Raw genomic sequence first — 27,372 nt, forward strand, 5'->3', positions numbered from 1 at the left:
CTGCCGGTGCCGCCGCGACTCCATGTGTGAGGAGCGCATTATCGGCACCGGGAGCCGCGGCGGCCACGGGAGCCACCGGGAAAGCCCCGCAACAAGCGGGAGAGCGGCGGGGCCGGCGCGGGGAGAGCGGAGCGGAGCCGGGAGCGCGGGGCGGGCTCGCTGCGGATGCGGCGCGGAGCTACCGGAGCGGCGCCCTGCGAGTTCTCCCGGTAAAAGTTCTCCCGGCGTTTATTGGCTCCGGTACCGGAGCGACGGCACCGCCGGGATTTTGGGAGAACGGAGGCCGGGATGCGGGAGAGCTGCCGGGGAAGTTCCGGCATTTCCTGGCCGTGCGGGCAGCCCGGAAAGTGCAAAGTCCCGCTGGCCGCGGCTCCGGCCCCGGCCGCCCCTGAGCCCCGAGCCCGCGGCACCGGGGCCGCTCCGGGATCCCGGGGCTCGCCCCCCCGGGAGCCCCAGCTCCGCCGCCCGCCCAGCGCCCCGGGGCGCCGCCGGCTTTTGTTTGGGAAAGTTGCTGCGGGCTTTCCGCCGGGCTGCTTCCTCTTCCTCCTCTTCCTCCTCCTTCTCCTCCTCCTCCTCCTCTTCCTCCTCCGCCGCCGCCCCGAGCGCTCCGTGCCCGCTCCCCTCCGCGCTCCGCACCGGGGACACGGAGGAACACGGGGGGACACGGGGACCCCCCGAAACCCCCCCGGTCACTCCGTGCTCACCCCCCGCTCACCCCCCGGTCACCGCGACCCTCCCCGGTGTCCCCGGGGGTCAATCCCCGCTGTGCAAAGCCGCGATCCCCCCCGCTGTCGCCGTGGCCGGTGCCCCCCGGTGCCCCCGGTGCCGGAGCCCGCGGTGGCCGCGGCCGGGCCGTGCGGCCGGGCCGGGCCGTGTCACAATAAGAGTCCCCGGCCGCCCTTCCTGCGCCCGGGGCACCGGCAATGGCACCGGCACCGGCACCGGGATGCGCTGCCCGGGATCGGGATCGGCGCTGGCATCCGCACCGGGATGGGGATTGGCACCGGGATGGGGATCAGCACCGGCACCGGGATGGGGATTGGCACCGGGACCGGGATGGGCACCGGGATTGGCACCGGGACCGGGATGGGCACCGGGATTGGCACCGGGATGGGGATTGGCACCGGGACCGGGATGGGCACCGGGATTGGCACCGGGATGGGGATTGGAACCGGGACCGGGATGGGCACCGGGACTGGGATTGGGACTGGCACCGGGATCCGCACCGGGATCGGGATCAGCACCGGGACAGGGATTGGCAGAGGGATGGGGATTGGCACCGGGATCAGCACCGAGATTGGCACCGGGATGCACTGCCCCGGGGGGATCCCGGGGGTCCGGGGGGATGCGGGATAATCCCGGCCCCACACAGCACACGGTGGGCAGAGGGAAAGCGGGAATTGCGGAATTCCAGCCGGGAACGGCTCCCGGGATGGGATGGGATGGGATGGGGTGGGGTGGGATCCTGCCAGGATGGGATCGTTCCCGCTGGGATCCTTCCTGATGAATCCTTCCCGCTGGGATCGTTCCCGCTGGGATCCTTCCTGATGAATCCTTCCCGCTGGGATCGTTCCCGCTGGGATCCTGCGGGATGCGAGGTCGGGATTCACATCCCGGCTTTTCCCCAGCATCTCCTCTCTCTTTTCCTGGGGACACCCGGGAATTGAGACACCTGGGATTGTGGCCCCACACGGGGAAATGGGCAGAGAATTCCAGCCGGGAATGCCTCACTCGGGATCGGAGCTGGGTTCACATCCCGAGAGGTTCCCGGCTGCTTTTCCAGGATTTTCCCAGCCCGCCGCTCGGTTTTCCTTGGGCTTGTCCGGGATTTCGCTGCCTTGCTCGGGCTGGAATTCAGAGCTGTCCCAAATGCCGGGAATGCTCCAATCCCAGCTGGAATTCAGAGCTGTCCCAGATCCCGGGAATGCTCCAGTCCCAGCTCTGGGCTCCGGGGCTGCTCCGTCCTGTCCTGCCGGGAACCGGAGCTGGGAGAGGCACAGGAAGTGACAGCGAGAGAGAGGCCTTTGGGAATCCGGGATGGCAGCGCCTGGAGCCGGCCTGGGAGCAGCGGGACAGGGCTGGGATCGGGCTGGGAGCAGTGGGAAAGGGCTGGGATCGGTCTGGGATCAGCCTGGGATCAGTGGGAGAGGGCTGGGATCAGCCTGGGATTGGCCTGGGAGCAGCGGGACAGGGCTGGGATCAGTAGGGAAGGGCTGGAATCAGCCTGGGAGCAGCGGGACAGGGCTGGGATCAGCCTGGGAGCAGTGGGAAGGGGCTGGGATCAGCAGGAATGCTGTGGATTTAGGGAAAGGGGCTGGGATCAGCCTGGGATCAGTGGGAAGGGGCTGGGATTGGCCTGGGATTGGTCTGGGATCAGCAGGGAAGGGCTGGGATCAGTGGGAAAAAGACTAGGATCTGCTGTGGATTTTGGGAAAAGGGCTGGGATCGTGCTGGGATCAGCAGGAGAGGGGCTGGAATCTGCCGGGGGTTTTGGGAAAAGAGAGGGAAGTGGCAAAATCCCTTGGATTTTGGGCAAGGGGCTGAAAGCTGCTAGGGATCAGCAGGAAGGGGCTGGAATGTGCCTGGGAATTTTGGAAAGGGGCTGGGATCTGCCTGGGATTTTGGGAAAGGGATTGGAAGCAGCCTTGGATCAGCAGGAAAGGGGCTGGAAGTTGGGAATGCTGGAAAGTTGAGAGTGCTGGAAAGTTGGGAATGCTGGAAGTTGGGGTGTTCTGGGAATGTTTCAAATCCCAAAATTCCAGATCCAAAGCAGGGATGTTGCTGATGGAATTCTAAAGCCAGAGGTGAACCCTGAAAGGAAATAAATCCCTCTTTTCCCATGGATTCATGGAATTCTGGGATGGGAAGGAGCTCAGGGATCAGGCAGGAACATTCCCAGGTTTTTCCAGGCTGCCCTGGGAATTCCCTGCTGCTCCCTCTCCAGTTTTTCCCACAGATCCCAAACTTTTCCAGGATTTTCCCCACCTGATCCATCCGGGGGCTTCTTCCCAAGAATCCCGAGCTCTAACATAGCTGGAATTCCAGAATTCCAGGAATTCCCAGTGAAATCTGAGGAATTCCAGCTCTCCTGGATCCTCAGAGCTTCCCAAACTTTGGGAAAGCAGCCGGGGCAGCTCCGAATTCCAAAGGATTTTCTGGGATTTTCCCAGATCCTCTTAACCACGAACAGCTCCGGGTGAGCTCCGCTAATTCCCCCTGGAATTCCCGGGATCACGGGGCCGGAGCAGCCGGGAAAACCTGGGAATGGCTGAAGAATCCAGGCCCAGGAAAACCGGGAATGGAGGGAAATCTGGGAATTCCGTGGATGGAAACTGGGAATAGGAGAGAAATCTGGGAATGACAGGAAATCTGGGCCTTCCATGGATGGAAACTGGGAATGACAGGAAATCTGGGAATTCCATGGATGGAAACTGGGAATGGAGGGAAATCGAGAGAAATCTGGGAAGTCCTGTCCCGGTCTCACCTGTCCTGGGCCAGTCTCACCTGGAAACTGGGAATGGAGAGAAATCTGGGCATTCCATGGATTTCAGTGCCTGGAAAATTCGTGGGATGAATCAGAATTCCCAAATCCTAACTCCCAGCATTGTGTTGTACTTTGGGATTCCCAATTCCCGGGGCTGTGCCGTGCTGATATTCCCGATTTTCATGGTGGAACTGTTGCTCTGGGATTCCCAAATCCCAGCTCTGTGCCAGCATTCCCAAACCCCAGCATTCCCAAATCCCAGCTCTGTGCCAGCATTCCCAAACCCCAGCATTCCCAAATCCCATCATTCCTAAATCCCAGCATTCCCAAACCCCAGCTCTGTTCCAGCATTCCCCATCCTGGCTGTTTCCCTCAGGAACGTGGGAATTCCCGGAATTCCTGGAATTCTCACCCCTCTCTCTCTGTTCCCGCAGGATCCTCAGCTCTGGCTCATCCCCACAGGACCCCATGAACTTCCCTGACAGGTAGGAGCCGGCAGTTCCTGGGAATTCCTGGGAATTTGATGGGATGGGGAATCTCTGCCTGGAATCTTCTCCTGGAACAGCTGGAGAGGAGCTTTCCCAAAAATCCCCGTGAATTCCCAAAATCCCGAGGGATTTGAGCCGATTCCTGAGGAAATCTCCTGGATTTTCCAAGGGATTTAGGAATTCCAGAGGATCCAGAGCTCCTGGAATTCCTGCTGGGGTTGTCCTGCGGGACTGGAGCAGGGATGGGATTTTGGGGATTTGGGGGGTTGGGATTTGGGGGATTTTGGGAGTTTGGGATTTTGGGGAATTGGGAATTTAGGAAGGATTTGGAGCCAGGAGTGCTCAGGGAGGAGGCATGGCTGGGCTCACCTGGGCTGAGCTCACCTGGGCAGGTGTTCTCCATTGTAGGTGCTCACCTGTGTCAGCGCTCCCCTGTCCCGTGCAGCTCTCACCTGTCCCGGTCTGGTCCCACCTGTCCCAGTCTGGTCCCACTGTCACGATCTCACCTGTCCTGGTCTCACCAGGGCAGCTCTCACCTGTCCCCGTCTGGTCCCACCTGTCCCAGTCTCACCTGTTCCGGTCTGGTCCCACCTCTCCTGGTCTCACCTGTCCTGTCCCGGTCTCACCTGTCCTGGTCTGGTCCCACCTGTCCTGGTCTCACCTGTCCCAGTCTCACCTGTCCTGTCCCGGTCTCACCTGTCCTGATCTGGTCTCACCTCTCCTGATCTGGTCTCACCTGTCCTGGTCTGGTCTCACCTGTCCTGGTCTCGCCTGTCCCGGTTCTCCCCCCTCACCCCCACAGTTTTTACCTGGACAGGTTCTCACCTGCTCAGCTCTCACCTGCTGGGTTCTCACCTGCCCGCCGGAGATGTCGCCTGTGTGTCCCACCTGCTCCTGGTCCCACCTCTCCTGGTCTCACCTGTCCTGGTCTCACCTGTCCCGGTTCTCCCCCCTCACCCCCACAGTTTTTACCTGGACAGGTTCTCACCTGCTCAGCTCTCACCTGCTGGGTTCTCACCTGCCCGCCGGAGATGTCGCCTGTGTGTCCCACCTGTCCCACCTGTCCTGGTCTCACCTGTGTGTCCCACCTGTCCCACCTGTGCAGGTCTCACCTGTCCTGGTCTCACCTGTGCAGGTCCCACCTGTCCCTGTCCCACCTGTCCTGTCCCTGTCTCACCTGTGGGGCTCCCGTGTGTGGGTGCTCACCTGGGCAGGGCCTCCCCTCTCCCCTGGGATTGTCCCAGGATCCTCTGGCTCTGGAATTCCTGGGAAAATGGAAAGGATTGTCCTGGGAAAAGGACGCAATTGTCCCGGGATAGGAATGGGATTGTCCTGGGATAGGAGTGGGATTGTCCTGGGATCCTCTGGCTCTGGAATTCCTGGGAAAGGGCCGGGATAGGGAAGGGGTTGTCCCAGATCCTTTGGCTCTGGAATTCCTGGAAAAGGGAAAGGATTGTCCTGGGAGAAGGCCGGGATTGTCCCGGGACAGGAACGAGATTGTCCTGGGATAGGAGTGGGATTGTCCCGGGATCCTCTGGCTCTGGAATTCCCGGGACAAGGAAAGGGCCGGGATTGTCCCGGGATTGTCCCGGGATCCTCTGGCTCCAGCATTCCTGGGAAATTCTTTTTTGAAGGATTCAGGAATTTGGGTGGATGAATAAGAAAACTCCTTGGGAATTCCGATGTTCCTGCTGCTTTTCCCACTTTTCTCCTGGGTGGTCCCGCTGGGGAGGGAATTCCCAGCTGGAATCTCTGGAATCCCAATTCCAAGGAATTCCCAGCCTGGAATTTCCCCATTCCCAGCTGGAAAACGGGAATATTTAAGGATGGAAATTCCCTCCTTAATGAGGAATTAATTGGGAAAGATCCGATTGCATTTCCTCATTAATATTCAAATATATTCGGGGATATTTAAATTAACTCATGAATATGTGAATGATCATATGAATATTTAAATTAACCAGGGAATGTTTCCAGTTCTTCCCAACAAATAAATCTTGGAATTTTTCCCCTTAAAGGAGGAATTTGGAATGGAAAATCAACAATGGAGAAAAAATTAATTAATGATTAATTAATGATTAATTAATAACGGGAGGATTCACTTGGAAAATCCCAGGAAAAGTTGGGAATTCTGCTCCTCGATTTCCTCTGCATTCCCAAAAAAATTCCAGCTCAGAAATCTCAGTCTTTGTATCCTGAATGTTCCAGATGGGAACAATTTGGGAATAATTCCCGTGGGAAAAGTGGAATTTTTCAGGAATTTTCCTGGCTTTGATTCTGGGAATTCTCAGTCCTAGATAATCCGGGAATGACCCGGGGTGGGAAAATCGGGATAAATCCTGGTGGGAACCCTGGGAATTTCAGGGAATTCCCAGCCTGGGAATGACTCCTGGGAAGTTTGGGAAAATCGGGATAAATCTTGCTGGGAATCTCAGGAATTTCATGGAATTCCCTGCTCGGGAATGATTCCCAGGAAGTTGGGGAAAACCAGGATAAATCCCGGTGGGAATCCCGGGAATCAAAGGGGGATCCCAGGGCAGGGAATCCCGGGAATTTCAGGGAATTCCCAGCTCAGGAATAACTCCCGGGAAATTCGGGAATCCTGGGAATTTAAGGGAATTCCCAGCCTGGAAATGACTCCCAGGAAATTTGGGAAAATCGGGATAAATCCTGCTGGGAATCCCGGGAATCAAAGTTTGGGAAAGGCAGGATTAATCCTACTGGGAATCCCAGGAATTTCATGGAATTCCCAGCCCGGGAATGATTCCCAGGAAATTTGGGAAAAGCAGGATAAATTTGCTGGGAATCCTGGGAATCAAAGTTTGGGAAAATCGGGATAAATCCTCCTGGGAATCCCGGGAATTTCATGGAATTCCCAGCTCGGGAATGATTCCCAGGAAGTTCGGGAAAACCAGGATAAATCCCGGTGGGAATCCCGGGAATCAAAGGGGGATCCCAGGGCAGGGAATCCCGGGAATTTCAGGGAATTCCCAGCCCGGGAATGACTCCCGGGAAATTCGGGAATGCCGGGATAAATCCGGGCGGGGGCGGGGGCGGGGAGGTCCCGCGGGGAGCGGAGCCAGCCCGGGATTCCCGGCGGGAATTCCCGATCCCCGACCGGCATTCCAAGGGTTAAGCGCTGCCATTTTGTTCCCGGAGATTTCTCGGGAATGGCGCGGAAATGGCAGCGCTTAACCCTTGGAATGCCGGCTCGGGAATTCCAGCGGGAGCCGGGGATTCCCCTCCCCCCTCTCTTTTCCCGGGAATTCCCAATCCCAAAATCCCGGGAAAAGCGGGAGCGGGGCTTTTCCACCTGTTGGGATCCCGAATTTTTTGGGGGTGGAAAATTTGGGATTGGAGCTGAATTCCCAAAGGAAAGTTTGGGAATTTCCACATCCAAGGATTGGAGTCGTTCAGCTCGGAATTCCCATGGATTTTCCTGGGAAATCTCAGAAAAATATTCCCAGAAAAAGGAATTTCCCAGGAATTTTCGGATGGGGTATCCAGGAATTCCTCCTGGGAATCCTCAGGAGCAGCAAATCCATGGAAAAACATTTGGAAATGTTGGAATCCCACTTTTCCATCTCTGGGAATTTTCTGTTCCTGAAATTTTGGTTGTTGGAATTTTTGGCTCCCAAAATTCCCGGAGCTGGGTGGGAAAAACTCGGGGAGGAATTCCAGGATATGGGAAAAGATGGAATTTTTCAGCCCAAGTTTCTCCTTTTCCTTTGGAATTTTATTGGAATTTTCATCAGGATTTTATTTGGGAATTTCCCTCCAAACCCAACCCCATTCCCATTCCTGGAAAATCCTTCAAATCCTCTTTTTCCAAAGCTTTTCCTGGGATTTTGGAGGAATTTTTTTCCCGTTTTTTCTCCCTTTTCCTGTCCTGGGCTGGAATTCTCCTGGGAGAGGAAAAACTCCGGGAATTCCCTTTTCCAGGGATTTTCCATCCATTTCCCAACTCTTTTCCATTCCCTTTTCTAACTCTTTTCCAGAGTTTTCCCCTCCCTTTTCCAGGGATTTTCCAGCCCCTTTCCCAAACATTTTCCATCTTTTTTTCAGCCCCTTTTCCAGGGTTTTCCCATGGTTTTCCCCTCCCTTTTCCAGGGTTTTCCTCTCCCTTTTCCAGGGTTTTTCCAGCCCCTTTTCCAGGATTTCCCCCTCCCTTTTCCAGGGATTTTTCCCTCCCTTTTCCAGAGTTTTTTTCCTCCCTTTTCCAAGGATTTTCCAGCCCCTTTTCCAGGGTTTTTTCCCCTCCCTTTTCCAAGGTTTTTCCAAGGTTTTTCCCTTCCTTTTCCAGGGTTTTTCCAACCCATTTTCCAGGATTTTTTCCCTCCATTTTCCAAGGTTTTTCCAGGGTTTTCCCCTCCCTTTTCCAGGGATTTTCCATCCCCTTTTCCAAGGTTTTTCCAGGGTTTTTCCCCTCCCTTTTCCAGGGATTTTCCCTCCCTTTCCCAGCCCTTCCTGAGTCGCTCTTCCCAGACTTTTTCCTGCTTGGAAATGCAGGAATTCCATCCCCAAATCCCGGGATTTTTAACCCCTTCGTGTCTCCCTTTTCCCGGGATTTTCCAGCCCCTTTCCCAGTATTTTTCCCTCCCTGTTCTCTCCCCATTCCCGGGATCTTTTCCCGGGAATTTTTACTTTTCCCGGGAATTTTTTCCCCCCCCCTTTTCCCGGGATTTTTTTCCCCCCTTTTCCCGGGATTTCCCCCCCTCCTTTCCCAGGATTTTTTAACCCTTTGATGTCTCCCTTTCCCAGGATATTTCCCCCCTTTCTCCATGATTTTTCCTGCCATTCCCAACGTTTTTAACCTTTTCCCAGGATATTTTCCCGGTATTTTTAACCCTTTCCCGGGATATTCCCCCCCCATCCCCGGTTTATTTTCTCCCATGACTTTTTCCTCCATTCCCGCTATTTTTAACCCTTTCTTGGGATTTTTTCCCCCCGGTGTTTTTAACCCTTTCCCGGCCGTTCCCGGTGTTTTTAACCCTTTCCCGGTATTTTTTTCCCCCTGCTGTTCCTGCTGTTTTTAACCCTTTCCCGGGATATTTTCCCCCCCACCATTCCCGGTGTTTTTAACCCTTTCCCGGGATGATTTTTTCCTCCATTCCCGGTGTTTTTAACCCTTTCCCAGGATATTCCCCCCCCTCCATTCCTGGTGTTTTTTACCCCACGCTGTTCCCGATGTTTTTAACCCTTTCCCGGGATATTTTCCCCGCGATTTTTCCCTCAATTCCTGCTGTTTTTAACCCTTTCCCAGGGTATTTTCCCCTCTCCATTCCTGGTGTTTTTTACCCTTGCTCAGTTCTGTTTTCCAGCTGTTTTTAACCCTTTCCCAGGGTATTTTTCCTCCTCCATTCCCACTGTTTTTATCCCTTTCCTGGTTCATTTCCCCGCTGTTTTTAACCCTTTCCCGGGATATTTTCCCCGCGATTTTTCCCTCAATTCCCGCTGTTTTTAGCCCTTTCCCAGGGTGGTTTTCCCCCCCTCCATTCCCGCTGTTTTTAACCCTTTCCCGGTCCATTTCCCCGCTGTTTTTAACCCTTTGGTGGCCTCCCGCAGCCCCTCACCATGAGTGAGGACTCATGCCGCACCCGCAGCCAGAAGCGCGCCCTGGAGCGGGACTCGGAGCCCGACAGTAAAAAACTCAGGATGGACAAAGGAATTCTGGGATCCGAGCTCGGCTCCGAGGGGGACATGAAGATCAAAGCGGATCCCGGAGCCGGGAAAATGCCGGGAATGCTGAAAAGTGGGGAAGTCAAAGCCACCATCAAAGTGGAGCTGCCGGCAGCAGGGGACGAGCCCGTGGACATGAGCACATCCAAAGGGTGAGGATTCCTTGGAATTCCGGGAATTCTTGGCCTTGGCGAAGGGTTTGGATCCCTTCTCATCCCGGTTTTTATTGGGAGGAGGCTCGGGGTGGAGTTGGAGTTGAGTTTTTTTGGTGCCACATTCCCGGTTTTTCCTTTGGGATGGTGGAAAAGTTGGGCAGAGAATCCCGGGAATGCTGTGGAAGCTCATCCCGTTCCAGGGGCAGTTCTGATCCAAACCCCATCCCAGCCCCATTTCCTTGGAGCTGCCAATGGAATCCCTGGAATTCCAGCAGGAAAAGGAGTTTGGGACTTGGGAAGTTCTCATTCCCAAGCCAGTCAATCCCAGTTTTCCAGCTCCAGGGAATATTTGGGAATTCTCCACCTGTGCCACTTCCAGAGGGAAATGCCTGGATTTGGGGATTCCCTGGATTTGGGGATTCCCTGGGTTTTGGGTTTCCTTGGATTTGGGTATTTCCTGGATTTGGGAATTCCTTGGATTTGGGGTTTCCCTGGATTTAGGGATTCCCTGGATTTGGGGTTTCCCTGGATTTGGGGATTCCCTGGGTTTGGGGTTTCCTTGGATTTGGGAATTCCTTGGATTTGGAGTTTCCCTGGATTTGGAGTTTCCCTGCATTTGGGAATTCCTTGGATTTGGGGTTTCCCTGGATTTGGGGTTTCCCTGGATTTGGGGTTTTCCAGGCTCACTGTGCCCTCTAGAGGGCATTCCCAACCCTTTGGAATTTTCCCATTCCTGAAATTCCCACCTTGGGCCCTTTTCCCAGCCGTGGAATTCCCTGGGGGGCTGGAAAAGCCTTGGAAAACAAACTGGAAAAGGGTCTGGAAAAGGGCTGGAAAAGTGGATGGAAAAAGGGCAGGAAAAGGGTTGGGAAAACTGTTGGAAAGGCTGCTCCCAGAGTGACCATTTCCCAGGATTTGCTCTCCATTTTCCCAGGAATTGCTCCCCATTTTCCCAGTTTGCTGCCCTTGTCCTGACCCTATTTCCCTGGGATTTGCTCCCCGTTTTCCCGGGAATGCTGCCCTTGCACAGACCCCATTTTCCCAGGATTTTCTCCCCATTTTCCCAGGATTTTCTTCCCGTTTTCCTGGGATTTTCTCCCTGTTTTCCCAGGATTTGCTCCCCATTTTCCCAGGATTTTCCCAGGATTTTCTCCCCATGCTGCCCTTGTCCTGACCCTATTTCCCTGGGATTTGCTCCCCGTTTTCCTGGGATTTTCTCCCTGTTTTCCCAGGATTTGCTCCCCATTTTCCCAGGATTTTCTCCCCATTTTCCCAGGATTTTCTCCCCGTTATTCCAGCTTCCTCCCCCTGCCCTGACCCCTTTTTCCTGGGATTTTCTCCCCATTTTCCTGGGTTTCCTTCCCCTGCCCTGACCCTCTTTTCCCGGGATTTTCTCCCCGTTTTCCCGGGATTTTCTCCCCGTTCTCCCGGCTTTTCTCCCTGTTTTCCTGGGATTTTCTCCCCATTTTCCCTGGTTTTTCTCCCCGTTCTCCCAGGATTTTCTCCCATTTTCCCGGGATTTTCTCCCTGTTTTCCCGGGATTTTCTCCCCATTTTCCTGGGTTTTTCTCCCCATTTTCCCGAGTTTTTCTCCCTGTTCTCCCGGCTTTTCTCCCCATTTTCCCGGGATTTTCTCCCCGTTCTCCCGGGATTTTCTCCCGGTTTTCCCGGGTTTCCTTCCCCTGCCCTGACCCTCTTTTCCTGGGATTTTCTCCCCGTTCTCCCGGCTTTTCTCCCCGTTTTCCCGTGATTCCTCGCCGTGCCCTGCCCCATTCCCGGCCTTGTCCCTCCGTTCCCCAGGGAGTGCCGGCGGGAGCGGCGCGTTCCCTCCCCGGACGTGATCGTGCTGTCGGACAACGAGCCCTCGAGCCCCCGCGTCAACGGGCTGGGGCTGGCCCGGCTCGCCCTGCCCGAGCCCGGCGCCGAGGGGCTGCTGGTGAGTGCTGGGATGGACTGGGACTGGTCAGGGGTAACTGGGATTGGGTCAGGGTTAACTGGGATTGGGTTGGAATAACCCAGGATTGGCCCGGCTCGCCCTGCGCGAGCCCGGCGCCGAGGGGCTGCTGGTGAGTGCTGGGATGGACTGGGACTGGGCAGGGGTAACTGGGATTGGGTCAGGGGTAACTGGGATTGGGTCAGGGTTAACTGGGATTGGGTTAGGATAAACTGGGATTGGGTTGGAATAACCCGGGATTGGCCCGGCTCGCCCTGCCCGAGCCCGGCGCCGAGGGGCTGCTGGTGAGTGCTGGGATGGACTGGGACTGGGCAGGGGTAACTGGGATTGGGTCAGGGGTAATTGGGATGGACTGGGGCTGGTCAGGGTTAACTGGGATTGAGTCAGGATGGGATGGACTGGGACTGGTCAGGGGTAACTGGGATTGGGTCAGGGTTAACTGGGATTGGGTCAGGGGTAACTGGGATGGACTGGGACTGGTCAGGGTTAACTGGGATGGACTGGGACTGGTCAGGGGTAACTGGGATTGAGTCAGGATGAACCAGGATTGGGTCAGGGTTAAAGGGTTAACTGGGATGGACTGGGACTGGTCAGGGTTAACTGGGATGGACTGGGACTGGTCAGGGGTAACTGGGATTGAGTCAGGATGAACCAGGATTGGGTCAGGGTTAACTGGGATTGGGTTGGAATAACCTGGGATTTTCCTGGGATTTTCTTGGGTTTTTTCTGGGATTTTCCCGGGCTTTCCCTGGGATTTTCCCGGGCTTTCCCTGGGCTTTTCCTGGGCTTTCCCTGCGCTTTCCCTGCACTTTCCCTGGGCTTTCCCTGGGCTTTCCCTGGGCTTTTCCTGGGCTTTTCCTGGGCTTTCCCTGGGATTTCCTGGGCTTTCCCTGGGCTTTCCCGTTCCCTGGGCTTTCCCGGGATTTCCCTGGGCTTTCCCTGGGCTTTCCCGGGCTTTCCCTGGGCTTTCCCTGGGATTTCCTGGGCTTTCTCTGGGCTTTCCCTGGGATTTCCTGGGGTTTCCCCGGGCTTTCCCTGGGATTTCCTGGGTTTTCCCTGGGATCTCCCGGCACTTCCTGGCGTTGCAGCGGAGCCCGGAGCAGCGGGAGCGCCTGATCAAGCAGCTGCAGGAGGAGCTGAGGCTGGAGGAGGCCAAGCTGGTGCTGCTCAAGAAGCTCCGGCAGAGCCAGAGCCAGAAGGAGACGCAGGCGCCCAAGGTAGGAAAATCCCCTTTTTCCAGGAATTCCCAGCTCTTTTCTAGGGAAAATCCTGATTTGCCAGGAATTCCCAAGGATTTTTCTGCCCTTTCCCAACATTTTTCCCACCAATTCCCAAGGATTATCCTGTGAATTCCGAAGGAATTTTCCTGCCAATTCTCAAGGATTTTCCCACCAATTCCGAAGGATTTTCCTGGGAATTCCCAAGGATTTTCCTGCTAATTCCCACTGATTATGCCACTAATTCCCAAGGATTTTCCTGTGAATTCCCAGAGATTTTCCAGGAATTCACAAGGATTTTTCTGCTAATTCCCACTGATTATTCCACTAATTCCCAAGGATTTTCCTGTGAATTCTCAAGGATTTTCCCGCCAATCCCAAAGATTTCTCTGCAAATTCCCACTGATTTTCCTGTCAATTCCCAAGGATTTTCTCACCAATTCCCAAGGATTTTTCCCTCCAATTCCCAAGGATTTTCCCCTAAATCCCTGAGGATTTTCCTGCCAATCCCAAGGATTCTCCTGTGAATTCCCAAGGATTTTCCCTCCAATTCCCATGGATTTTCCCTCCAATTCCCATGGATCCTCCTGTGAATTCCCAAGGATTCTCCTGTGAATTCCCAAGGATTTCCCCACCAATCCCAAGGATTTTCCCTCTGCAATTCCCGCCGGCTGACCCCGGACTCTCGGCGTGCGCTCCCGCTCTCTCCATTCCCGCTTTCCCACTTTTCCCGCTGCTCTCTTTCCACTTTTTCCTTTTCCAGCTTTCCTCGGGCCCCTCTGGAAGCGCTGCGGCCACGCCCCCGCCCTTGGTGCGGGGCCCTCAGGCTGTTCCCGCTGGGAAAACTTCCCTCCAGGTCAGTGGGAGCCGGGAAAAACCGGGAAAAAAGCCCGGGAAAAGCCGGGAAATCCCGGGAAAAGCTGCCAGCATTGCCCTGCTCCCACGGGTGTAGGGATAACGGGATGGGGAAAGGTGGGGTGGGAGTGCTGAGCCAGGAATTCCTGTGGAAAACAGGGAATTCGCTCTGGGACTGCTCAGGAATCCTGGGATTTTCTGGGAGGGAATCCCGGGATTCTCTCTGGAATTGCTGAGGGAATTCCAGGATTTTCTGGGAGGAAATCCCGGGATTCTTTCTGGAATTGCTGAAGGAATGTCAGGATTCTCTCTGGAATTGCTGAGGAGATCCTGGGATTTTCTGTGAGGGATTCTCTCTGGAATTGCTGAGGGCATTCCAGGATTTTTTGGGAGGGAATCCGGGGATTCTCTCTGGAATTGCTGAGGGAATTCCAGGATTTTCTGGGAGGGAATCCTGGGATTCTCTCTGGAATTGCTGAAGGAATTCCAGGATTCTCTCTGGAATTGCTGAGGAGATCCTGGGATTTTCTGTGAGGGATTCTCTCTGGAATTGCTGAGGGCATTCCAGGATTTTCTGGGAGGGAATCCTGGGGATTCTCTCTGGAATTGCTGAAGGAATTCCAGGATTCTCTCTGGAATTGCTGAGGAAATTCCAGGATTTTCTCTGGAATTGCTGAGGGGATCCTGGGATTTTCTGTGAGGGAATCTCTCTGGAATTGCTGAGGGAATCCTGGGATTTTCCTTGAAGGAATCCTGGGATTCTCTCTGGAATTGCTGAAGGAATGCCAGGATTTTCTCTGGAATTGCTGAAGGGATGCTGGGATTTTCTGTGAGGGAATCTCTCTGGAATTGCTGAGGGAATCCTGGGATTTTCCTTGAAGGAATCCTGGGATTCTCTCTGGAATTGCTGAGGGAATCCCAGGATTTTCTAGGAGGGAATCCCAGGATTTTCTGTGAGGGAATCCCAAGATTTTCTGTGAGGGAATCCCAGGATTCTCTCTGGAATTGCTGAGGGAATTCCAGGAGTTTCTGTGAGGGAATCCCAGGACTTTCTGTGAGGGAATCCCAGGATTCAGGCTTGGAATGATCCAATTCCAGGCTGAAATAAATCTGGGAATCCTCAGGGAAGGAGATTCCCAGAATCCCAGAATGGACAGCTGTCAATCACCCCAGGAATCCTTTGGGATTAGAACATTCCTGCATTTTTTTTTTCCTGGGATAAATTCCCAAACTGCTCCAGCATAAGGGATTTTCCTTGGACAAGGGTTTGGAAAACCCCAGAATTCCAGGAAAGGGAGGGATTTGCTCTCCTTTAGGAGCCATTCCCAAATCCAGATGTGTGGGAATCTTTACCTTTAGAATCACTTCCAGAGGAACTGGAAAACCTTCAGGGAATTTTGGACTTAATCCCAAAAATCCTGTTTGTCCTAACAATTCCTCTGGAATTTTGGGTGAATTAACCTGGATTTGGGTTTTCCAGAGGGAGGAGCTGAGGGATTCCCTGGGAATGGGATAGAATTCCCAACTTCCCAAATCCTGGGGAAGGGGGAGATCCCTGATTCCAGGGGCTGGGAAAGGGGAAATGCCAGGATTGGGATGCAGAGGAAAATTTGGAATTTTGGGAATATCCCAGCCCAGCACCAGGAGGGAATTTGAGGATTGGAATCCCGGGAATCCTCAGGCAGCAGCTTTTCCAAACTCCTCTCTCCTCATTCCTCTTCCTCCTCCATGATTTTTCCAGAACTTTTTCTCCCCTTTTCTTTTCCTGCTTTTCCTTTCCCTTTTCCAGGATTTTTTTCCCAGATCTTTTCCTTTCTTTTTCCTTTTCCTTTGCCGTGATTTCTTCTGGAGCTTTTCCTTCCTCCTGATTTCTCTCCCAGGATTTTTCCCAATGTTTTTCTTCTCTCCTCTCTTTTTCCCTGTTTTTCCTTTTCCTCCACAGATCCCAACACTTCCATTCCCCATTCCCACAATTCCCAACACTTTTTTTTCCCCATTTCCCCCATCTTTATCCCATTTCCAGCTTTCCCAACCATTTTCTCCCCCTTTCCCCCCCATTTTTACCCTTTTCCCAGCTTTCCCAACTCCTTTTCCCTCCATTTTTATCCCATTCCCACAAATCCCAACATTTCCATTCCCCATTATCACAATTGCCAACACTTTTCCCCCCGTTTTTACCCCATTCCAGCTTTCCCATCCCATTTCCCTGCTATTTTTACCATTTCCCCCTTCCCATTTTCCCCATTTCCCCCCCATTTCCCCCCTCCCCGTGCCATTCTGACTCTTTTCCCATTTTCCAGCCCTCCTCCAGCTGCATTCCAGGCACCAGGATCCCACCATTCCCACCTTTCCCATCCCTTTTTTCCCCCATTCCCACCTTTCCCATCCCTTTTTCCCCCATTTTCCCCCCATTCCCACCTTTCCCATCCCTTTTTCCCCCATTTTCCCCCCATTCGCATTCCGGGCACTGGGATCCCTCCCCCGCTGCTCCGGGGGGGCCAAGCGGCCGCCTCCAAGCAGAGCCCCCAGATCGTGATGCCCCCCCTGGTCCGAGGGGCCCAGGTGAGCTTCTCCTGCTTTTCCCCTTCCCATTCCATGGAAAAAAAATTGGGATTTTTCTCCTCTGGTTGGTTTGAGCATCCCGTGGTGTGTGTTCCCATAAAAACGGGATTTTTGGGGTTAATTTGGTTTTCCCCTCCCGTTTTTACCATTTCCCCCATTTTTATCCCATTCCCAGCTTTCCCAACCTGTTTTTTGGGTTTTTTTTGGAAGAAAGGGTGGGAGGCAATTCCTGCTTTTCCATGGTTTTCCCTCTAGTTATCCTTTCTATCCCACTCAGAAATTTGGGAGTTTGGGGCTGGAAGGAAAGGGAAAAACATCCTGGTTGTTATTCCATGCTTTCCTTGCCTTTGTGCCTTTTGATTCCCACTTTTCTGTGTTTTCCCAATGCCTTTTCCCTGGATTCCCAACCCCCTTTTCCGTGTTTTCCCAAGAAATCCACTCAAAAACTTGGGAATCTGGGGTTGGAATGCTCAGAGGGTCTCTTGTCCCGTGGTTTGGAGGGAAAGGGAAAAACATCCTGGTTGTTATTCCATGCTTTCCTTGCCTTTGTGCCTTTTGATCCCCACTTTTCCATGGATTCCCGACCTCCTTTTCTGTGTTTTCCCAACCCCCTTTTCCATGGATTCCCAACCCCTTTTTCCATTGAATCCCAACCCCTTTTTCCATTGAATCCCAACCCCTTTTTCTGTGTTTTCCCACCCCCTTTTCCGCGTTTTCCCTCCCCCTTTTCTGTGTTTTCCCAACCCCTTTTCCACATTTCCCCAACCCCTTTCCCACAATTCCCAACCCCTTTTCCACGTTTTCCCAACCCCTTTTCCACATTTCCCCAACCCCTTTCCCACGTTTTCCCACCCCTTTTCCACGTTTCCCCACCTCCTTTCCCACTTTTCCCAACCCCTTTTCCACGTTTTCCCACCCCCTTTTCCACATTTTCCCGACCCCTTTCCCACATTTCCCAACCCCTTTTCCACATTTCCCACCCCCTTTTCCACATTTTCCCCACCCTTTTCCACGTTTTCCCAACCCCTTTTTCTGTGTTTTCCCAACCCCCTTTTCCACATTTCCCCACCCCCTTTTCCACGTTTTCCCAACCCCTTTTCCACATTTTCCCAACCCCTTTTCCCCATTTCCCCAACCCCTTTCCCACATTTCCCCAACCCCTTTTCCACATTTTCCTAACCCTTTTTCTGTGTTTTCCCAACCCCCTTTCCCACATTTCCCCACCCCCTTTTCCACGTTTTCCCACCCCCTTTTCCATGTTTTCCCAGCAAATCCACACCATCCGGCAGCACTCGAGCACGGGCCCGCCCCCGCTGCTGCTGGCGCCGCGCGCCTCGGTGCCCTCGGTGCAGATCCAGGGCCAGCGCATCATCCAGCAGGGCCTGATCCGCGTGGCCAACGTGCCCAACGCCAGCCTGCTGGTCAACATCCCCCAGGTGAGCTTCCTGTGGGAATTCCCGCTGGGAATTGCCTGGGAATGGCCAATGGTCAACATCCCCCAGGTGAGCCTTCCTGCTGGGAATTCCCCCTGGGAATGGTGGGAATGGCCAATGGTCAACATCCCCCAGCTGAGCTTCCCGCGGGAATTCCCGCTGGGAATGGGCTGGGAATGGTGGGAATGAGCAACAATAGCATCCCCCAGGTGAGCGTTCCTGTGGGAATTCCTACTGGGAATGGGCTGGGAAGGGTGGGAATGAGCAACATCAACATCTCCCAGGTGAGTGTTCCCACCGGGAATTCCCACTGGGAGTGGGGTGGGAATGGTGGGAATGGCCAATGGTCAACATCCCATCCTGCAGGTGAGCATTGAGCATTCCCAGAATTCCTGGGAATTCCCATTGGGAATGGGCTGGGAATGATGGGAATGAGCAACAGTAACATCCCCCAGGTGAGCATTCCCGCTGGGAATGGGCTGGGAATGGTGGGAATGGCCAATGCCAGTCTGCTGGTCAACATTCCCCAGGCTGGCACTGCCCCAGTGGGGACTCCCCTGATTCCCAGTGCTCCCAGTGCTCCCAGTGACCCCATTCCTCTCTCCCCAGGCGTCCCCCACATCGCTGAAGGGCTCGGCGGTGCCCGCGGGCCAGGCTGGCACTGTCCTGGCAGGCGGCACAGCACTGGGTGGCACCGGGGACTCCCTGATTCCCAATGATCCCATTCCCTGATTCCCAGTGATCCCATGGATCCCATTCCCTGATTCCCAGTGAATGGGAATGATCCAATGATCTCATGGATCCCATTGCTCTCTCCCCAGGCGTTCCCCACATCGCTGAAGGGCTCAGCGGTGCCCGCGGGCCAGGCTGGCACTGGCCTGGCCGGTGGCACTGGGGACTCCCTGATTCCCAGTGCTCACAGTGCTCCCAGTGACCCCATTGCTCTCTCCCCAGGCGTCCCCCACGTTGCTGAAGGGCTCAGCGGTGCCTGCTGGCCAGGCTGGCACTGGCCTGGCCGGTGGCACTGGGGACTCCCTGATTCCCAATGATCCCATTCCCTGATTCCCTGTGATCCCATGGATCCCGTTCTAGTCTCTCCACAGACGTCCCCCACATCACTGAATGGCTCGGCGGTGCCCGCGGGCCAGGCTGGCACTGCCCTGGCCGGTGGCACGGCGCTGGGTGGCACTGGGGCTCCCCCTGATACCCAAGGATCCCATTTCCTGATTCCCAGTGCTCCCAGTGACCCCATTGCTCGGGCGCGGCCCCGGCGGGTGGCACGGCGCTGGGGGGCACGGGCGAGGCCCCGGGCAGCCGGCAGGCCGCGGCCAAGCTGGCGCTGCGCAAGCAGCTGGAGAAGACCCTGCTGGAGATCCCCCCGCCCAAACCGCCCGCGCCCGAGATGAACTTCCTGCCCAGCGCCGCCAACAACGAGTTCATCTACCTGGTGGGGCTGGAGGAGGTGGTGCAGAACCTGCTGGAGAGCCAAGGTGAGCCCGGGAGGGGCAGAGCCCGGCTTAAACCCGGCTGGGATCGGTTAAACCCGGCTGGGATCGGTTAAACCTGGCTGGGATTGGTTAAACCTGACAGGGATCACTTAAACCCGGCTGGGATCAGTTAAACCTGGCTGGGATCATTTAAACCTGGCTGGGATCGGTTAAACCTGACAGGGATCAGTTAAACCTGGCCAGAATCAATTAAACCTGACAGGGATCAGTTAAACCCGGCTGGGATCAGTTAAACCTGGCTGGGATCAGTCAAACCCGGCTGGGATCAGTTAAACCTGGCTGGCATCGGGCAAACCTGGCTGGGATCAGTTAAACCTGGCTGGGATCATTTAAACCTGGCTGGGATCGGTTAAACCTGGCTGGGATCGGTTAAACCTGACAGGGATCAGTTAAACCTGGCCAGAATCAATTAAACCTGACAGGGATCAGTTAAACCCGGCTGGGATCAGTTAAACCTGGCTGGGATCATTTAAACCTGGCTGGGATCAGTTAAACCTGGCTGGCATCGGTCAAACCTGGCTGGGATCAGTTAAACCTTGTTGGGATCATTTAAACCTGGCTGGGATTGGTTAAACCTGGCTGGGATCCGTTAAACCTGGCTGGGATCGGTTAAACCTGGCTGGGATCAGTTAAACCTGGCTGGGATCATTTAAACCTGGCTGGGATTGGTTAAACCTGGCTGGGATCCGTTAAACCTGACAGGGATCACTTAAACCTGGCCAGAATCAGTTAAACCTGACAGGGATCAGTTAAACCTGGCCAGAATCAATTAAACCTGACAGGGATCAGTTAAACCCGGCTGGGATCACTTAAACCTTGTTGGGATCAGTTAAACATGGCTGGGATCAGTTAAACCTCCAGAAATGCAGGGTTTAAACGTGACAGGAATCATTTAAACCCCACAGAAATAATTTAAACCTCACTGAAACCGCACTGGGGCTGACCCGCCATGTTTGTCCCTCATGGAGGGCCATGCTGGGGCTGACCCACCATGTTTGTCCTTCTGGGGAAGGTGGTGGAGGCCAATCCCAGGTGTTTGTCCCTCAGGGAAGGTGGCAGCAAGGCTGACCTGCCATGTTTGTCCCCCAGGGAAGGTGACCTTGGGGGACCAACTCACCATGTTTGTCCCTCATGGAGGGCCTTGCTGGGGCTGACCCGCCATGTTTGTCCCTCAGGGAAGGTGGTGGTGGCCAATCCCAGCTGTTTGTCCCTCAGGGAAGGTGGCAGCAAGGCTGACCTGCCATGTTTGTCCCCCAGGGAAGGTGACCTTGGGGGACCAACTCACCATGTTTGTCCCTCATGGAGGGCCTTGCCGGGGCTGACCCGCCATGTTTGTCCCTCAGGGAAGGTGGTGGAGGCCAATCCCAGGTGTTTGTCCTCAGGGAAGGTGACCCTGGGGCTGACCTGCCATGTTTGTCCCTCAGGGAAGGTGGCGGTGGCCGTGTCCTGCCGGGAGCCCTACCTGTGTGCCCAGTGCCACACGGACTTCACGTGCCGCTGGCGGGAGGAGAAGAACGGCACCATCATGTGCGAGACCTGCATGGCCTCCAACCAGAAGAAGGCCCTGAAGGCCGAGCACACGAACCGGCTCAAGGCCGCCTTCGTCAAGGCCCTGCAGCAGGAGCAGGAGATCGAGCAGAGGATCCTGCAGCAAACGGCCCCGCCCGGGCAGCCCAAGGCCGAGCCCGTGGGGCAGCACCACGCGCTCAAGCAGGTGAGGGACCGCCCCAAATCCACCTTTTCCACAGGGAAAAGTGACCCAGGGTTGGGTTGTGGCCTGCGGGGTTTGGGCCTCGGGTTGGGTTTAGGGTGGGTGGGTTGTGGGTGGTGTAGCAGGATCTGAAGATCGTCCAGTCCTGGAGATCTGCCAGGCCCAGAGAGCATCCAGTCCCAAGAATCATCCAATCCTAAAAAACCTCCAATCCCAGAGAGCATCCAGTCCCAGCAATCATCCAGTCCCAAGAATCATCCAATCCTAAAAAACCCCGTGGGGCAGCACCACGCGCTCAAGCAGGTGAGGGACCGCCCCAAATCCACCTTTTCCACAGGGAAAAGTGACCCAGGGTTGGGTTGTGGCCTGCGGGGTTTGGGCCTCGGGTTGGGTTTAGGGTGGGTGGGTTGTGGGTGGTGTAGCAGGATCTGAAGATCGTCCAGTCCTGGAGATCTGCCAGGCCCAGAGAGCATCCAGGCCCAAGGATCATCCAGTCCTAAAAATCATCCAATCCCAGAGAGCATCCAGTCCCAAGAATCATCCAATCCTAAAAAACATCCAATCCCAAAAATTATCCAATTCCAACAATCATCCAATCCCAAAGATCATCCAGGCCCAACAATCATCCAGTCCCAAAGATCATCCAATCCCAGAGCGCATCCAGGCCTAGAGATTATCCAATTCCAACAATCATCCAATTCCAAAGATCATCCAGTCCCAAAGATCATCCAATCCCAAAGATCATCCAATCCCAAAGATCATCCAGGCCCAACAATCATCCAGGCCCAACAATCATCCAGTCCCAACAATCATCCAGTTCCAAAGATCATCCAATCCCAAAGATCATCCAATCCCAAAGATCATCCAAGCCCAAAGATCATCCAGGCCCAACAATCATCCAGTCCCAACAATCATCCAGTTCCAAAGATCATCCAATCCCAGAGAGAATCTAGGCCTAGAGATTATCCAATCCCAATAATCATCCAATTCCAAAGATCATCCAGTCCCAAAGATCATCCAGTCCCAAAGATCATCCAATCCCAGAGATCATCCAAACCCAAAGATCATCCAGTCCCAAAGATCATCCAGTCCCAAAGATCATCCAATCCCAAAGATCATCCAATCCCAAAGATCATCCAGGCCCAACAATCATCCAGGCCCAACAATCATCCAGTCCCAACAATCATCCAATCCCAGAGATCATCCAATCCCAAAGATCATCCAGGCCTAACAATCATCCAATCCCAGAGACCATCCAGTTCAGCAAGATCCCAGATTTCCTTTTTGCTCCTCGCAGAGCTCCGGCCAGATGTCCCGGGGCGCTTCCCGAGGGGTCCTGCACTCCTTCAGCTCCTCGCCCAAGCTGCAGAGCTCCTCGGCCAGCGCCGCGCTGGGCAGCCGGCCCGGCAAGCACGCCGAGAGATCCGGCAGCAAGGGCGGCGCCGCCTGGAAGAAAAACCCCATCAGCACAGGTACGGCTCCTGGGCAGCTGGGGATCCCAGATCTCCTTGGGATCACAGCCCAGAATTCCCAGATTTTGGGTGGGAATTTTCGTGGGGTGATGCCAAAGGTTTAAAGTGAAAGTTGGTGTCGTCACCGCCCAAAATTCCCAGTTTTGGTTGGGAATTTTTGTGGAATGATGCCAAAGGTTTAAAGTGAAAGTTGGTGTTATCAGTGCCCAAAATTCCCAGATTTTGGGTGGGAATTTTCGTGGGGTGATGCCAAAGGTTTAAAGTGAAAGTTGGTGTCGTCACCGCCCAAAATTCCCAATTTTGGCTGGGGATTTTCGTGGGGTGGCGCGTTTCTCAGGATGAGTTTGGAACCGGGTCTTGCCAGGATAATCCATGCTTAAATCTGACTTTCCTATGCAATTTTTCATTATTTTCCCCTCATTCCCAAGCTATTCCATGACCCAAAATTCCCTTTTTCCAGGTCTTGCCAGGATAATCCATGTTTAAATCTTACTTTCCTATGCAATTTTTCATTTTTTCCCCCTCATTCCCAAGCTATTCCATGACCCAAAATTCCCTTTTTCCCACAGGTGGGGCCCTGCCCTTCGTCAGCCCCGCGCTGGCCGTGCACAAGTCGGCCTCGATAATCCATCCTCCATGGGTTTTTTCAATATTTTCCCTCATTCCCAAGCCATTCCATAATTCCAGAGGCCTCAAATCCTGATTTTTCATCCAAAACTTTGCATTTCTCAGGATGAGTTTGGAACCTGAAGGCACCGGGTCTTGCCAGGATAATCCATGTTCAAATCCTGTTTTCCTATGCAATTTTTCATTATTTTCCCCTCATTCCCGAGCTATTCCATGACCCAAAATTCCCTTTTTCCCACAGGTGGGGCCCTGCCCTTCGTCAGCCCCGCGCTGGCCGTGCACAAGTCGGCCTCGGCCGTGGAGCGGCAGCGCGAGTATCTCCTGGACATGATCCCGCCCCGCTCCATCCCACAGTCGGCCACGTGGAAATAATTCCCGAGGGAGAACTTTTCCAGGCTCTGCCATCCTTTTCTTTTCTACCACAATTCCGTGGAATCTGCTTTAATCCCAGCTGGATAACGCCCCGAGGCTTTCTAGGATGCAGCACCACCACTCCTCATCCGTCCCTGCCGGGAGAAGTGACCGCGTCGGGGTGGCCGAGGCCCGGCTCCGTTGGCTCCCAGATTTTTCATGGAAGCTGGCAGGGAAAGGGGGAAGAATTCCTTAATTTTTTTTTTTTTTTTTTTTTGGTTGGCTTTTTCCGTATTTAGTTTTGAAATTTTTTTGGCACCAGCACAAAAAAAAAAAAAAAAAAAAAAAAAACAACAAACCCAATGGGACTCAGCGACTCCTCTCTGCCTTCGCCGACGCCGAACTTTTTTTTTGCCGGGAACGCTCCGGAATTCCGGAATTTTGGGGCGTGGAGAGAGGAATTCCAGCCCCGTCCTGCGTTTAGTGAGCCGAGTTCATGGCTGCTCCTTTTCCCTGCTCCTCTTCCAGCCGGGAAAGCAGGTGGCACATCCCGAGATTCCCAAAATCCCAACGAAGAGGAAGAAGTGCAAATCCTCGGTTCCCGCTGAGTTTGGTTTGGATTTTTGCCCTTCGGGATCGGCTGCCGCCCAAACCTTGGCTGGGAGGTGGGAATTGCTGCGGGAAATTCCCACTTTTTCCCTTGGATTCTGGTTGGAATAGACTTCGGAACCGTTGGTAGTTTCCAAACCTTGCAGTTACTGAGAGACAAAATCCACCTTGGTTCTTTCTCATCCCGCGAATTTTGGGCCTTCCCGACGTTCCCAGAGACTCCAAAGCGAAACTTTTTGGGAATTTTTTTTCCTTTGGGAGGGTTGGTTGGGTTGTTTTGTTTTTGGTTTTTTTTATTTCCTTTTCTGTTGTTGTTTTGAGGGATATTATTCCAAAATGTATAGGAATTCCAGAAGCTGATGCAGGCAGGGAGGGTTGGGAGCCGTTCCCGATTCCCACCGGGAATTCCGGCCGTTCCCAATCCTTCCCTCCGTGATTCGAGTTCTTCCAGGCATCCCAAGCATGCTCCTGTATCCATTTGGGATGGAGTTTTCCATCATTTTTTTGGGAATTCCAGAGGTTCAACCCAAAATCCATCAGGGGCCAGTTTGGTTTCATTTTTGATTTCTCATCCTCTTTTTCCTTGGGCTTCTTCCCGAATTCCAGACGAATCCAAGGGGCAGAATTCCAGGCCTTATTCCAGTGAGGAGAATTCTTTGGGAAATGTGGGGAATTTTCTTGGGGAAATTATAAATATATATAATTTAGAGATCTATATATATTAAAAAAAAAAAAGAGTGTGTCGGGGGGAAATTCAGGAAAATCCGGATTTATTTTCTTAGGAATCGCTGAAGCCAAGAATTCCTTTGGGATCATCCCCCTCGGATCCGAGGGACAAAACCCCTTCCTTTTCCCACTTTTCCTGGTGTTTCCATATTTAGGGATTTAATTTAGAAAAAAAAAAACCCCAAAACCTTGTTTTCCAAACTGGGATTTGTTGGATAAAAACCCCCGGAATTCCCAGCCGGATGCGGATTTTGGGGTGATTTCCGTAGGGATGTGAAGAGCTCAGATGTGGGAATTGGGTTGGAATTTTGGAATTTGGAGTTTTCTTTTCATTCCAAGCTTGGATTGGGAAATGCCACCGGAGGGACGATGCGGAATTCCTTCAATTCCATTGGTTTTATGGAAAACTTGCCTTTCCTTTCCCACGTGGAATTTTTTGGGGTTGGTTCGGGGGGATTTTCCTCTCCTGGTTTTTTTCCTCATGGATGCCAACGTTTGGAAAAAGTTCATTTATTCCCCCCCAAAAAAAAAAACCCCACAACAAAATTCCTCCAATTAAAATCCTTTTTTTTTTTTTTTGGAGTTGGAGAAACCTGGTTTGTTTATTCCCAGAGTTTGGATAATTCCTGAAAAAAAAAAACAAAACAGGGAATGGAAGAGTCACAGAAGGATTCAATGGGATAAAAACAATGTCAAAACTTTCTGGATCCCAGCAGAATTCCCTTGGAAATTGGCATTTCAGCCTATTTTAGTTCATTAAAATAATCAGGAATGTTGGAATTGAAGGATTTGGAATAAAAATCCAAAGAAGTGTCTATGCCCACACTTCCAAATATTCCATCCCGATTTTTTTTTGGGTGGATAATTCAGGATAAATTCCAGAAAAAAATTATTTGGGGGATGGGGGGAGAGTTGTTTGGAAGGGGAGGGAAAATCCAGCATGGATTGAGGCTGGAAAACCAAAATATTTTATGGGGTGGGGCTGAAACTCCAAATTCCCACCTGGAATGAGGCTGAAAATCCAAAATATTTTATGGAATGGGACTGAAACTCCAAATTCCCACCTGGAATGTGGCTCCTGGGATCCAGCCTGGTTCTGATGTGGGTTTTTTTCTGGAATGTTCTTGGAATGCTGCCGGGAATTTGGAGGATTTGTTTTATTCCATCGACGTTTCTGCCAAATTTGGGGTCAATCTGGGAAAAGATTCCACGTTGGAATGCTGGGATGGTTTTTCCTTCACAGTCCCAGTTCCTGTGGGGGTTTTTTGGGATTGGGATGGTTCAGGTTTCAAAGTTGTTCCAACTCTTTAATACAGATTTTCCAAACCTCTTCCCAGTCTCCTTTTTCCAGGAAAAAGCCCCACAAAAAATGGGAAAAATGGGGGGGGAAAAAAACTCAATAAAACGGAAAATTCCCAATGTGGAATTCTGCCCTGGAAGGGAAATGTTTGGGAATGGTGGAGGAGGGGGGAATTTGGGAACAAATCCTGGCTTTATTCCTGCTGCTGGATCCCCTTTGGGATTTGGGATTCTCTGGTTGGATCCCCTTTGGCATTCCCAAATCCCTGAGGCCCTTGGATCCATTTTGGGATTCCCAAATCCCTGAGATCTTTGGCATTCCCAAATCCCTGAGGCTCTTGAATCCCTTTTAGGATTCCCAAATCCCTGAAGTCTCTTGGATCCCTTTTAGGATTCCCAAGTCCCTGAGGTCTCTTGGATCCCCTTTGGGATTCCTGAACCTCTTGGGGTTTTGGAATTCTGAGGTCTTTGGGATTCCCAAATCTTTGAGCCTTTGGAATTCCGGAATCCCTGAGGCCCCTGAATCCCCTTTGGCATTCCCAAATCCCAGAGATCTCTTTGATCCCCTTTGTCATTCCCAAATCCTTGAGGCTTTTGGAATCCTGAAATCCCAGAGATCTCTTGGATCCCCTTTGAGATTCCCAAATCCCAGAGATCTCCTGGATCCCCTTTGGGATTCCTGAACCCATTGGGGTTTTGGAATTCTGAGGTCTTTGGAATTCCCAAATCCTTGAGGCATTTGGCATTCCCAAATCCCAGAGATCTCTTGGATCCTCTTTGAGATTCCCAAATCCCAGAGATCTCCTGGATCCCCTTTGGGATTCCTGAACCCATTGGGGTTTTGGAATTCTGAGATCTTTGGAATTCCGGAATCCCAGAGATCTCTTGGATCCCCTTTGAGATTCCCAAATCCCAGAGATCTCCTGGATCCCCTTTGAGATTCCCAAATCCCAGAGATCTCCTGGATCCATGGGAACACCCCCCAGCCCTTCCATTCCCACGGATCCCTCGGGATCCTGGATCCCTTTTCCTGCTCTTCCCGAGCTTCGCTGCATGAGCTGCTCCGGGGGGCTCCGGATCCAGGGGGTCCCTAAAGCCATAAAAATTCCCGCTCGGAGCCGCCGGGATTTAGGGATTTTCTAGGGCACCGCGGAGAACGAGGAAGCGCCGTTGTAATTTAGATTTTAGCAACTTGTGAAATAAAAAGATCCCGGATTTTCATGGGAGAATTCCCGCGGTGGAA

At 53.2% G+C, this 27,372-nt stretch overlaps 1 protein-coding gene across 1 annotated transcript; it reads left to right on the top strand.

Moving 5' to 3' along the window:
- The first annotated feature begins 19 nt into the window (after positions 1–19).
- GATAD2A (GATA zinc finger domain containing 2A) lies at positions 20–27,372 on the top strand. The gene is given in 14 exon segments (XM_041409686.1): positions 20–209; positions 3,919–3,969; positions 9,538–9,803; positions 11,606–11,741; positions 12,848–12,976; positions 13,740–13,832; positions 16,132–16,143; positions 16,286–16,393; positions 17,662–17,829; positions 18,436–18,489; positions 19,070–19,316; positions 20,759–21,048; positions 22,343–22,517; positions 23,386–27,372. Coding segments are annotated over 12 exon segments (1,800 nt in total). The 5' UTR covers positions 20–209; positions 3,919–3,969; positions 9,538–9,546; the 3' UTR covers positions 23,517–27,372.

The sequence above is a fragment of the Onychostruthus taczanowskii genome, unplaced genomic scaffold, assembly GCF_017590055.1.
Source record: "Onychostruthus taczanowskii isolate IOZ18803 unplaced genomic scaffold, ASM1759005v1 scaffold307, whole genome shotgun sequence".
NCBI classification, from domain to species: Eukaryota; Metazoa; Chordata; class Aves; order Passeriformes; family Passeridae; genus Onychostruthus; species Onychostruthus taczanowskii.